The sequence below is a fragment of the Oryctolagus cuniculus genome, chromosome 13, assembly GCF_051225735.1.
Source record: "Oryctolagus cuniculus isolate XC-2025 breed Fujian yellow rabbit chromosome 13, ASM5122573v1, whole genome shotgun sequence".
Taxonomy (NCBI): Eukaryota; Metazoa; Chordata; class Mammalia; order Lagomorpha; family Leporidae; genus Oryctolagus; species Oryctolagus cuniculus.
The window spans coordinates 64,187,994-64,201,352 of record NC_142879.1 but is presented as its reverse complement, the minus strand read 5'-3'; the positions used below and the strand labels follow the sequence as shown (position 1 = coordinate 64,201,352).

General features: G+C 45.9%; 1 protein-coding gene across 5 annotated transcripts; it reads right to left on the bottom strand.

Moving 5' to 3' along the window:
- Positions 1-4,036: 4,036 nt before the first annotated feature.
- Positions 4,037-13,145, bottom strand: ZBTB18 (zinc finger and BTB domain containing 18). Of its 5 annotated transcripts, none has more exons than XM_089312325.1 (3): positions 12,816-12,963; positions 10,102-10,185; positions 4,037-7,736 (listed from the first exon to the last, which is right to left on the bottom strand). In XM_089312325.1, exons 2-3 carry the CDS (start codon positions 10,112-10,114, stop codon positions 6,154-6,156), a joined length of 1,596 nt encoding a protein of 531 aa, XP_089168451.1. In that variant the 5' UTR covers positions 10,115-10,185; positions 12,816-12,963; the 3' UTR covers positions 4,037-6,153. The 5 variants fall into 5 exon arrangements, with proteins under 5 accessions (XP_089168451.1, XP_051677450.1, XP_089168448.1 ...); XM_051821490.3 differs by lacking the exon at positions 12,816-12,963 and adding an exon at positions 12,623-12,730; XM_089312322.1 differs by lacking the exons at positions 10,102-10,185; positions 12,816-12,963 and adding an exon at positions 13,020-13,145.
- Between the last annotated feature and the right edge of the window lie 214 nt (positions 13,146-13,359).

The following is a 13,359-nucleotide window of genomic DNA, read 5'->3' as shown; positions in this document are numbered from 1 at the left end:
AATACAAATAGATGGCACAAATGTCTATGGTTCACATCAATGAATACTTCTCTTAAACGTTTTAATTATCTGTTATTATACTACTACACTTTCACAAAAATTGTCCAAATAGACATTCTTTAGAAGTATTGCTATCTAGTTAAACATGTAATTGGAATTCCAATATTACCAAACAGCTAATTTACATGACTTTGTCCCAAAGCAATGATCCACAAGAAAAAGATGTGTACATTTTGAGTGTATTTCTTAAAAACCAAATTTTAAGAAATTCAAATGAAGAACCTAAATGTTCCTACTTTAACCAAAGATCATTTCAGAACGTTAGAAATACAAAAATGGGAGACCTCCGATAATCCTCTCGAAGGGAAATTGCATTAAGTATGATTTCTTTAAATGAGATGAACATGTTCCTTTTCATGGTTTTAGGTAATATAAAGTTTTAAATTATACATGATAAGAGATCCATTCTTTTGAGCTCTGTCATATCTCCTAAGTTAGCTCTGTTTGGCATAGCACACACAAAATGGGCTATGCCATTCTTTTAATACCTAGGCATTATGCATTGAAACAGCAGATTTATCCTCTCCTGTCAATGTTTACCAATATTCAAATACATTTCCCACACTCCATATCATACTACAAATATACTTATTACAAACTAGAATATTTGGAGCATTATGACTTTGTAAAATTCCAATATAGTCCTACTAAGCATGCATGTTGACACCTAATAGCAGCTGCTTGATTTAATGATTAACTACAGACATGATAACAACTGTAAGGAAGTCACTTCCGTGAATGGACTCTACGGGCATCATACTGCCTCTCAAAGCCACTCCAAGTATCCTCGCTGAAACTATTACTGACTAATGTGCTATGTGTTAAAGTCAGAATGGGTTTTCACTGCTCTCTTGCCAAACTGACTAGAGAGAAAGCTTCCTACAGCAAATTGCAAGCTTAACTGCAAACCCATTCCTGAAGATTAGAGGAGATCCTTATTTAGGAACAAATGCCCCCAAATTCAAGAAAATGCACGGAATGGTTTTTGTAGATTACCCTTCAGCCAAATGAAAGTGGCTTGCTCACCTCAGCCTAGGGATTGTAATATAAACAGTATGTTAGTAAATATTAGAATAGAACCAGGAAAGTTAACTAGAGAATTCATCCCTCTGCCCAAAAACACTGCTTTCAGGTACTCGAATATTTTAGGGAAAAACTGTTCTCTGTTCTGAATCATCTGCATATTTAATCCAACAACGTATTTAGTGTAAGCAGAGACATGATAAGGTATTTGGACTCAGAGACCTTTGCAAGCCATTGTCGCCTTACTGTGATGTCACCCTTTCTCATCACAGTGTTTTACATTTGGAGCTCAGCTTCCTTCACTGACAAAAGTTAATTACTAAAGACTTTATAAGGGGTTGGTTTGCAAAAATACCAAAAATTTAATTTCCAAAGTGTCTCCGATAAATGGATTCCTAATTCTAAAAAACCCTCCAGTGTCATCAGCAAGATCTGACTGATTTAGTTACCCATTTATAATATAAAGAAAATTAAGCAGGGGTCGGGAGGGCCAGAAACGAAACGTGTCTTTTAATGGAACTAAGGCGATGGAGTCAAAAGAGAAGTGATTCTGCATTTCAGAACAAAGGATCACATCTAAAGATAGTTCGCCGTGTTTCCATAGGCAAAGGGTAGAAAAATCTTAACATAAGGGACAAAATCCTGTCGGTGTAATAAACTTGGACCGGAGTCAAAGTGAAATTCTGAAAAGCTATTTTTGCTTTAAAATAATAAAGGTATCGCTTTTATTTTGCAGGACGGTGTTACCTGCAGGATTGGTATGGCATCTGCCTTTCCCGAAAAGGAGGGGGCTTTTCTGTCCCACACGTCCACGTCCAAGTTCGTACCTAACTCGATTCCTCCTACCTGAGTTGTGGTGTCAGACCCAGCAACAATTACAACCAAAAGTGAGATCCCTATCTACGAATCCATGTCCAGAGTTCTCCCAGCTTCCCATCGAGAGGCACGTCAAAGTTTTCATCATTACGTTAGAAATCAGAGAATGTTTTCAGCTTTACAGGAATAAAATGGTCATGCAAGGCACGGAGTTTTGAGATCTTAAAACCTCTTAAAAAAAAAAAAAACTCTCATCTAATCCAGTGAGATTTCTTAAGTCAACTTTTTATGTGGTTTGTGTGTGTGTTTTACACAACACTTGTAAGCTTAAGATTTGTCAAATGATATCTTCTTGGGTTCAAAAACTATTTTCTTTGAGGGTAGTTCAAACCAAAAGACTTACTTGGAAAATGGATTTTAATGTGAACTATTATCCAATTTGAACATCATGGTCACCTTTTCCTAACCTTCCAATCTGTTTACAGATGCTCATGCCCAGTTTGTCAAAGCAAAGTTTTACTTGATTCACCTATTAATCTCATAGCATAATTAACTAGAAAGGAAATGCAAGACCAGTATCCGTAACATTTTACAGTTCTTGGATAGTCCGTATGGGATACCTAGTGCATAGGGCTAGGCCCACAGCCATTCATGGTATAATTGTATGTACTAGAAACAGGTGCTTTCAAGGGTAAATGAAACCACATGTATCAAAATATACTTATGTCTCAGGCAGATGTCAAAGGAGGGGTCCATTTTAACGGCTTCCAACATGACCATGTGACAAATTAATTTTTTTGAAGTGTAGCAAATGATTTCTTCATGTCACTTATCAAATGTAGTAATTTTTGCTAATTCTGTGCTAGTTTCACAAAGAACATTCTAAGAAGTTATTTCTCCTGAATTACGTATCAAGTATTGTTCTTCTAAGTATAACCAGATAGGCTTACGATAATGCTCCGCATTTAAAATTAGACGGTCAGTGGAGCTAAATTAGAAAGTGACCTCTCCGTATTTCCAGGAAGCTTTGGGGTACTTTCATCAATTACTAGATACTGAAAACACAAGGCCCGGCTGCCCTCCGCCTCCATCCTTCTCTCATCAAGCTTGGAACTGCTCAAGAAATTATTTGGTGGGGGTCAAATGCACATTCCCCTTTCATGTGGAACCATGCTTAACTGAGTTGCACGTAGTAGAAATTGTTTCAACAAGGTAGAATTCTAAATTATTTACTTTTTGACTGTGCTTTACGGTAAAATCTTCGCAAGCTCTAGACCTCGGACCTCAGCTTTTGTACAAGAGTTAGTAATATGAACCTCACTACAGGACACGATCTAGATGTATTTTGATAGTATGGATGTTTGAAACCTCTCTTGGGCCAGCCAGGACCTAGCCCCGCTGGCCTCTTCGGGCCCTTTGTGACAACCCCTCTACAGTTCCACCCATGTGAGTGTTCCATCAGTTCCTCAAGTTCAACCAGCAAGTGTCCGTCACCCAGACATGGACCCACCGAGACAAGTCTGAAGTCCCGACAGTCGCAAAAAGTAGGGAAGTTCTTTCAATGGTGCATGTGTTAACATTTTAAAATTAAAACTTGAGAATTAAAACCTAGGAACTTCCAAGTTCCACCCAGCAACAAAAGGGGTGTACACAGCTAACCTTGGACAATTGAATGCCTGCTAATTCAATCGCCAGCATTCCAGTCATTAGCCAAGCAGTCTTCCAAATTAAGACATCCGGTCTCCTTCAATTTTCCACTTAAACCAGAACACAGGAGAATACATCGGACCAATCAGCTTAGGATATAATTACACATGAAAGGTGACTTATGGATTAATAGGAGGTATAGAAACAGCGCTGTGATGAAAAACCTACGGTGTCACTTGGAAGTTTCGTGGAATCACAAGTTTGTGAGGAATTGCTTCAACGTTCTGGATGGAGATTGTAGAAAATGGGTCATTTAAAAAAATCCTTAAATGACAAGAATGTTTGCCCATTCCCACTTGGGTAATTTAAGGCGTTTTAACAATTTCATCGACTCCGAATAGATTTGGTGTTAAAATACAGGTGCCGTGCCCTGTACCCATATTTAGACTCCATGGAATACATGACCACAACACAAAAAACACACAAGGGATTCTCAGTTCATATAATTTATTGCAGTTAGCACACAGTTTAAAAATTCACCAACACACCAATAGTACAAAACTAAACAGCATTATAAGTTATTCCCCCCTCAGGAAAATAAAACATACTATGATTGTCAAAGCTAGATGTCAGTCTAAGTTTTAGAACAAAGGAAGAATGTGAAACTAAGAAAAGGAAAAAGCAATCACTCACAATGACCACAAAAAAGAAAATCCAAAAGAAAAGTCCGTTTTCTCACAGACATTGATTGTCTTCTCTAAATTAATAAAAATTATTTTTAACATAAACTGTATTTAAAAAAAAAAACTAGAAACTCTTCAAGTAACTAAAGATAATGCTCCAAGGCCATTTTCACAGCTTTTTTTGTTTGTTTGTTTGCTTTAAATGCCATTACAGCCAAATTAATACACATTTGACCAAATATTTTCAAAACAGTCCAGCAACACACAATGGAGTTTTCCATTCAGTATCTTAAGCACAAAAATAGGCTATGTTTACAGTAGTTAAGGCGATCAAATTTCAAACAAAAGCAATTAAAAAAAAAAAGGGAAAAACAGCAAACGTTTTCCATGCTACTCCCATAGACCTTATTTGTAAGTGCAAGACAGGAAAACAAACACTGTGCAAAATGCTTCTGCCCTGTGTGCTGGTCATTACAACCACACGCTGGGCCGCAGCCTCTGCTGCCGCGATACACATAGTCTACTAACCCCCTTCCCCATGTCAATCAAGGCAGCCCAGTCCTTTCAGCCTGGGGCTTTTTTTCAGTCCATAGAATCTTTTCATGAGTTTTTTTTTTTTTTTTTTTTTTTTTTTAGGGGGGGGTGAGGGAGAGGAAGGGAGGGAGGGTAAGGAAGAAGGGGAGAAAAAGAAAAAAAAAAAGAGAGAATGACCTATTGTCAATTTGTGCAGTAGTTATTCTAAAAATGCTCAACCGGGTAAATGTGTATACCTAAACTTTGAGCTGGCATGGGTTTTGTGCAATTAGAAGTTTGTTATAAATGCACACTGCACATGCAAATCTTTAAGCCGTTTGTAAACATTTATATTTTCCTTGTTATATAGCAAAGTTATCAATTTGCAACTTAAGTTTTTATTCAGCTTAACAGTTTCAACTTAAAGACAGTGGGAAAGTCAATTTAAATTATATAAAATAAAAATAAAAACAGTGCATTTACGTTCTTCATAACACCAGTTTTTTTCCAAATGGTGCTATTTTTCTAAGGAAATTAAATAATTTTAAACTCACTCATTAAAGTTATACAATGCAAACAAAGACAAAAAAATACATTGAAACTCATGCATTTCTGTAGCGTTAATATTTACTTTTCAAGCCTCAACTAAGAGCATCAACACAACCTGTCAAGTTCTGTGACCCCCCCCAGCCCACGTAATCAATTACAGTATACAAGAACAGTAATTCACATTTTTAAACACACAGTTCAACACTGCTGAAGCTGCAAGATCCTTGTCATCCAAGCAAACCTTCACAAAGACAGTGTCCCAGTGATCCCAGTGTACTTTCAGAATTGCTCTCATTGGGAACTGTCAGAAAACCAGAAGTTGCCACAGAAAAGTTGAAAGTCAACTGCTTGTTTAAAAATAGATAATCCAGCATTTCAGAAATTTTCCATTTGGGTCTAAAAGCATTCAGGTTTCCAACAGCCAGAAAAGATTCATGCAATTCGAGACATATAAAGAGGCTAATAAAACTGGAGGGAATTTCTACTTAAAAAAAAAAAAAAATCTGCTCTGTGGGGTGGGGGCGGGGAAGAGCTCAAAAGACAATGCAGTGTTGACAAAATGAAGCCATGAGAGCATTTTGTGATAGGATGATTTGTTTAGAAGGTTCTCACTGGCTTATTTCCCTACCCCCTCAAAACAAAAACACCTCCCTATTCTCGGACTTCTTCTAAAGTTTCTTTTATCAGAATGCTAAATTAGTGAGATTCTCATGCTATTCTAAAGTGCAAAAACAAGTTAATATCCCAACTTTTTAGTTCCAGGAAACAAGACTGCTTTTAGACCGTACCACAACTATATAGAGATCTATTTATATATATGTATATATATGTATATATATATATTATTTATATATCTATAAAATTATTTCCAAAGTTCTTGAGAGCTATCTTCTAAGGTCCAGTCTCTGACAGTAGGCAAGCTCAGTGCTTCGCTTTTGACGGACAAGGAGTTCACCAACTCACAGTGGAACTTGCGAATGTGTCTGTACAGGTCTCCCGACTGCGTGAACCTGCGCTCGCACCACTTGCAGGCGTGCGGCTTCTCACGGGTGTGCACCACGGCGTGGCGGCTCAGGTTGTGCGAGTACTGGAAGCTCTTGCCGCACTGGGTGCACGTGTAGGGCTTCTCCCCCGAGTGAGTCCTCTCATGGCGCTTGAGCGTGTACATGCAGGAGAAAGTCTTCCCACACAGTGAGCACGTGGGCACGTTGACATCGGCGGCGGGCTTGCTGCGGATGCCGTCCTGCTCGCGGAAGTGGGTGCTCAGGTGGATCTGCAGGATGTGGGGGCTGGGGAAGACTTTGTTGCACAGAGGGCACATGAAGATCTGGCCCGCGGGGCTCAGGATGTTGGAGACGTAGGGGAGCAGACTGCTCTCCATGCCCCCTTCCACCTGGACTCGCTCGCTCTCCGGGGTCATCATTTCGTCGTCGCTGGCTTTGTCCTCCCGATCCAGCTCCCGCAGGACCGAGTCTTCCCTCAGAGGAGCCAGATGGGCCGGCTCATACTGTACCCTGTTATTAGTGCTCACACTCTCCTTCACAGTGCTATGTTCCATGTCATAGTCATTAGTGCCAACATCACTCTCATCACAGGAAGCCTCTTTCTCCACCTTCACCTGCACCAGGTTGCTTCTCAGCACGTCCTGTGAAGAGAAATAAGAGCTGTTCAGATTTTCAACTCCTGAAAGGCTGGACTTGACAGACAGGTCCAGCACACAGTCAACATCTGCCGAATCCCTCACGGAGGTGACAGACCTCTGGGACAAAGACTCTGTTGAGCTGCAGGGGCTGGCTACTGTTTTTCCAGCTGCTGTGGCGTGTGGCTCTGCCTCTCCGCCAGCCTGGGGGATGCCTGCTGAGTCTGAGGGCAATCGCATCCACATGTTCCCAGGCTCGGCCGCCAAGTCCCTTTTGCTGGGCAGGATGTTCAATTTTTCATCTTCTCCTTCGTCTTCATCACTAGGCAAATCGCCTGCCAAGTGGCTGCTGCCATCGGAGAGACTCTCAACTTTGTCCGAACAACTTGAAGCATCTTCTTCCTTTTTGGTGCTGTCTGCCTCCGTGGTGGCTTTCTCTTTCAGCTTCTTTTTGCAGACTTTGACGATGTCATACATGTGGAGGTAACTGGCAGCTGCCAGCACGTCCTCAATGGGCAAGTCTTTGAACTGGAGTTTCCCTTCATACATGAATTCAAGCAGGAGAGCGAAAGCGGGGGCTGTAACAATGTCGCTGTTCAGATGAACAATGTCCCTTTTGTCCAGCTGGTCCTTGTAAAAGAGGTGGAAATACATGCTGCATGAAGCCAGTACAGCTCGGTGCGCTCGGAACTGGGCATCTCCCACCAGAACAGTGCAGTCACAAAGAAAACCCTGGTGCCTCTGCTCGCTCAGACACTGCAGCAAATGTCTGCTGTGGTCTGGAAACTCCATACTGTCTTCATAACCTGGGAAGAGAGGAATTTCTCATTAGAACTGGGTCAAGAATAACTTTTCAGCGCTCTAGTCCCCATATAAAAAAACACACATAATTCCGCTTTGGCTGCCGAGGTCCATGTCCCTGAATTTTAATCAGGCTCATGACCCGAGGACTACCAGATCACGCTCCCCAGACCTAGATGCGAGAAGAGAAATGTGCACGCACTTTGCGAACTTCCCTACTCAGCCAAACAGCCTCTGACACGTGTGTCTCCTCCTCCACCTGCCTGGACTTCTAGTCAAGCTCTAGAAACCTTCATTTAACTACGGCCTCGCAGTGAGAAATTTAGACTTCTTCAGGAGGAACGTAACTCCACTCACCAAAGTTCGTCCCATACAACCACTTTAATTTCAAAGGGGAACACACAATGAACAAAGATTCTGAAAGATTAAAAAAAAAAAAAAAGCTCTGTTCAACCATCCTTTGTTATTTTATTACTTTTGATACTTGACTGTACTCAGAAAGCACAGTTTACACGCACACACATTGAGCTGAATCAAGAAAAAAATGAAATCGCATAATTAGTCCAGAAATTAGCAAACAACTTACTTTTAAAGTCAGAGTGTTACAACAACAAAAGCCCTGTGTATAAAAACAGATGTTAAAGCCTTAAGAGTTGCAGGTACAGCACACATGTACGAGATCAGAAGGAACTACACCAACAGATGGAAAACATCATCTTTACTATGAACAAATCCCAAGATTTCAAAAAATGAACTGAGAAGAAAAATGCTTCTATTTCTTTGCAGAATCCCTTACTCCTGGACTGTGAGCAACCAGAGGAGCTTTATTGAACTCTGAAAATTCTCCCATCTAAACTTTGATCTGTGGCAAGGTAGAATGAGTCCCATATTACAATGAATTCAAACTTTTAAAAATAAAAGCATGCCACACTTAAATGAAACTCAAAAACTTTACAGGTTCACCTTAAAAAAAAAAAAAAAAAAAAAAAAACACAGAAAAAAGCCTTTCTAGAAAAAGAGAAACTATTTTTTTTCCTGGCTCTGCCTTACCTCCACAACAGAAAATACTTTGTTTCAACATAACTTGATATATTTTGTTTTCTCATCAGCTTCTATTCTTTCAAATATGCATCCTTGCCCTTGTTTCCTGGTGAGGGGAGGAGGAGAGGAAAGGCGGAGCGGCCAGCCCAAGGGTCACAACTCAACCTCAACGGGGAAACTCCTCAAAAATAAAGAAAACCTGACTTCCCCTTTCCTGCAGCCAGCAGCAGCACCATCCGACTCGGCAAGTGCATTTTGGGAATGGGTACACTTCAGGTTAATATTCACAAATTACTTGCCTGCTTCCATACTTTGCCCAAGATGGACTCAAAAACTTTCATCCTAACCCCAAATATGCTCTGCAAGATGTCACTGCTAGAACACACCAAGATTTACAATACAATCACTCTAAGTGCCCCACAGCTAACATCAATCCTAATCCTTGAGAGGGCTAAAAATAAAGATTGGAGGGCAGCTCACAAGGTAGCCGTGATCAAATTAGGAGGCTGAGAGGACAGAGAGGGACGAAGAAGGAAGCTTATAAACATCTGATCCAGCTGACTGTGGCCATATGGCAGCTGCTGCCCAGATAAAGAGATTAAGAATAGAGGAGTGCGATTACAGCTGTCTGGCCAATTCAGGCAGCTCAAATCTACAAGTTCTAAATTAGTCGCTAACACAAAAACTCCTGCAAATAATTATTGTTATGCTGAAATAAAAGATCTCTTAAATATATATTTGAAAGAGAAATGAGGAAACCAGTCAAACTATTCTCCTGGGGACAAAAGTTTTTTTTTCCCCCCTTCTTAAAAAACCCTCGGTTTCAAAAGCACTACAGCTGTATGTTTCAGTACTGCTGCAGAACGTTGGAAGAATAAAGTTTCACAGTGGAATTAATCACACAACAATCCAGCTTCTTAACTAGAATAATCTGCTCCTGTAAGTTTCAATGCTGGATTCCAGTTTCCTATATCTCTCCCTCCTCCCCCCACCCTGAAAAAGCAAAAGGAATCTCAATAGCAGTGAACAACGACAAAAAAAAAAGGCATTTAAATCCAAAGTGATCTCCAAAAGCAGTATTTCAAAGCCTTTCTTAACATTTCAAAACTTCAAACATTTGTGTATCAAAGTTATTTACTCAAGTAAAAGGGAAAAAAAAAATTAAAACAAACAAGCCCAAGACTTTCAGCTCCAGTAAGATGTTCATTTAATACTCAATTTCATATATTATTCCTAAACTGGGTTAGAAAAGTAATGTGATTTTTTAAAATCAAATAAACAAAACACCAAAACAGAAATATGTTCAATCTAATCTCTTGCTACTCCTACCTTTAGGACACATAAACCTGATTAAGTTCTTTCCTCTGAGTCTTGCTGGCTCCAGGTCTGTTACATCGGTGGAAAAAAAGCAGACTAAGAGAGACAGATGCAAAGTGGAGATGATGTTAGAGAGGAATGAGATACCTTCTCCACCACAGATCCGCACACACTAACTCCCTGTCTGTGTGTTAGAATAAAAGGCTGAGGGATGGCAGGCTGTCAGCTGCTCTGACATCATGTTCAGATGGAAATGCTACCTCCAGCTGTGCTCCTTTTAATGCCATATGCTACTCCTCTACACTCCTGCCACCAGCTTTTTCTTAGGAGAACTTTTCTCTTCTGTTAGTATAAACAAAATACTTCAAAGTCTTCCTTTTTTCCCCCCAAACTTTCTAACAGAAGAAATTGAAAAACTCAGCATATGGAGTTCTCCTGTATTTATGGAATAGCAACACTTCTGTCGTAAGTTGGTGGACTGGCTCACACACTGCCGGCACACTCAAGCCACGGTGCTATTCAGGAAACCCAGACACACTTTTATCCAACTGCAACGTCTAGTTTCACAGGCAGTTTGGGGGCATTTTTGACATCTCCCGGCCCACCCCAACATTATCACGGCACTTTCTTTTTGCCTGCTGGGGCCATGGTCTGCACAGCTCAGAAATGCTGGCAAGAGCCACTCACGGCCATCACTCCGGGCCCGGCTCACCTTCTGAATATGCTCTTACTTGAACTACTTATCTAACAACGACCTGCTCAGTGCAGTTTCTCACCCCGCCACGGTCGATGCAAATTTCAAGGCTCACTATCAACAAGCTGAAACTGCACTTTCTGCAATCCTGGAAAGTACTGCAGTTCAGTGAGACGCGTTAACAAACGGAGAGCACTGGCCACCGATCACTGAAAATGAATGCTGCACCTGCCTATCTGATCTTTCTGCTCCGAAAAGGCAGAACCTTGTCTTCCCCCTTGATCTGCGGCCCATAACTATCTCTCTCTCTTTTTGGGTCACTCTGTGATGTTCATGATCACAAGAAAATCGTGGGGGTGCAGTGGGGGGCGCGGAGAGGCAGGTCTAGTAAGTTTGGGAACTTTTTGGCTGCAGTGGGTCTTGGCAAACGGCTGATGAAACTGTACTGTAACCCGGGCCGGGCTGACCGGTGCCCTGCAAGGTGCTACGCCATCTCCACGGCCTCGTGGGAGGGTGAGGAGCAGCACAGGAGCTGGGGCCCGAGGCGCAGGCGGCCCAGCCCCGGGGACACCCGCTCGGCGCTCCCCACAAGTTAAAGAGTAACAAAAACCCGACTCCTCCGTCCTGTCTCGCTCTCCCAAAGTCACCTAACTTTGTCCAACTTCGCGGTGAATGACATAATGACGAACGCCTAGTTCACGACACACTCCTCGGAGACAAATTCCCTCCGCAGCCACGCGGCCTCTGCTCCGACAAACACCCTCGGCCCCGCTCCGATACATCGGGCATTAATCACCCCACTTTCCCAGCGGGGTGGGGGCCGAGTGACACTTTAACGAGCCCCGAGCACCGCACTGGGCCAGCGGCTCCCACTCCACAAATCAACCCCTTCCCTTCTCGCGGCGGACCCACAGACGTTTTGTGAGGCTGGGGCGGTGGGTGGGTGGGGGGAAGAGTTTGTCAAAGGAGAGGGGGCTGGGGTGTTGAGTTTGGGAGTGGAGGGGGTTGGGGAGAAATGCAAATCTCGACGTAGTCCGCCGTGCATTAAGACGCTCGGGGAAAGAGGAAGGTTAAAAACCACAGGGAAGGAGGAGGTGGAGGGCGTAGAGCCGGTGCAGCAGGAAAACACCTTAAACAACAGCCGAGAAAACAGACCCGGGTCACGGCAACAACAAAAGAAAAGTCGTAAGAAGCAGCCGGGGGAGGAGGTGGTTGCCAGCGCTGCCCCGACGCCGCGGCGCGCGAGCCCCCGGGGCCTCCAGGCAACTGCACCAGCCTGGGGCGCGCGGGGAGTGGGGAGGGGGGGCCTTCCCCGCCGCCCCCTCCCCCCGGGCGCCACTGCAGCTGCACCGGTCCCCGGAGCCGCGGCCGTCCCGGGCGCCACTGCAGCTGCGGCGGCTCCCAAGCCCCCTCCCCCAGCCCGCCGCCCTCCGCACCCGAGAGGCGCCACCGCAGCTGCACCGGCCGGGAGCCCGCCCCGCGCCGCAGCTGCACCGGCCCGGGCTGGGTGGTGGGGGTGGTGGTGGTGGTGGTGGTGAGGGGGGGTGGGTGGCGCGGCACGGAGCCTGCGAGTCCGCACCCCGCCCGACCCCGCAGCTGCGGCGGCCCCGTCCCCGCGCCCAAGCCTCCCGCAGCTGCGCCGCCCCCCGCCGCCCCAACAGCTCCAACCACACAAACTAACTCCGCTGGCGGGGGGCGCCCCCGGCCCGGCCCGCCCTCCGCCCGCACTGCCCTGCCCAGCCGGCGAGGGCCGCACAGCTGGCGCCCCCCGCCCGCCAGCGGGGCCGGGGCGCGGAGGGGGCGCCGGGTCAGGGGCCGGGAGCCGGCGCCGGGACTCACACGGAGCGGCCCTAAGTCACCGCGTCCCCGCCGCCGCCGCCGCGTCCTCCGCCTCCTCCCGGCCGCCGCCGCCGCCGCCGCCGGACTTGGTGGGCTTCCTCCTCCTCTTGCCCCCCTCCCTCCCGGCCCCCCCACCCCCCAATCCCGGCTCCGTCGCCCGCTCCCCCCCGCCCCCTCCCTCCCTCCCACCCACCCCCGCTGGCAGCCGGAGGAGCGCGGCGGAGCGAAGAGGGCCCCACTCTCAACGGCTCCCCATGGCAGCAGCCCAGCGGCGGCCGCAGCCTGCCAGACACAGCGAGGGAGCGAGCGAGGGAGCGAGCGCGGAGCCGCCGGGCCGGGGTGGGGGGGGCGGTGCGGGGGGGCGGTGCGGGGGAGGGGAGGGGGCGGGAGGACGCACCACGCACGCACGCGGCGGCGCCGGCCAGATGTTCCCCCCCCTCGGCCCGCCCCTCTCCTCCCCAGCCCCCTCCCTCCGGGCGTGGGGCTTCTGCGATTGACCGAAAGCGGCTGGACCGGTGCTCCCCGCCCGCCCCCAGTCCGCCGGCTGCTCCAATAGAAGGGCGGCTTTTCAGGAGGGCGGAGGGCGTGGCAGGTAGTCGTCGGACTGACATGAGGATCTAGCCAATGAGAAGGGCAAGCCGGAGCTGCCGCCCGCGCGTGCCAATCGCAGGCAGCAACTGTTGGGGTGGGCGGGGCCCTGGTTGGGCGGGGGCCGGGAGCGGAGCGGCGCGGGGCGG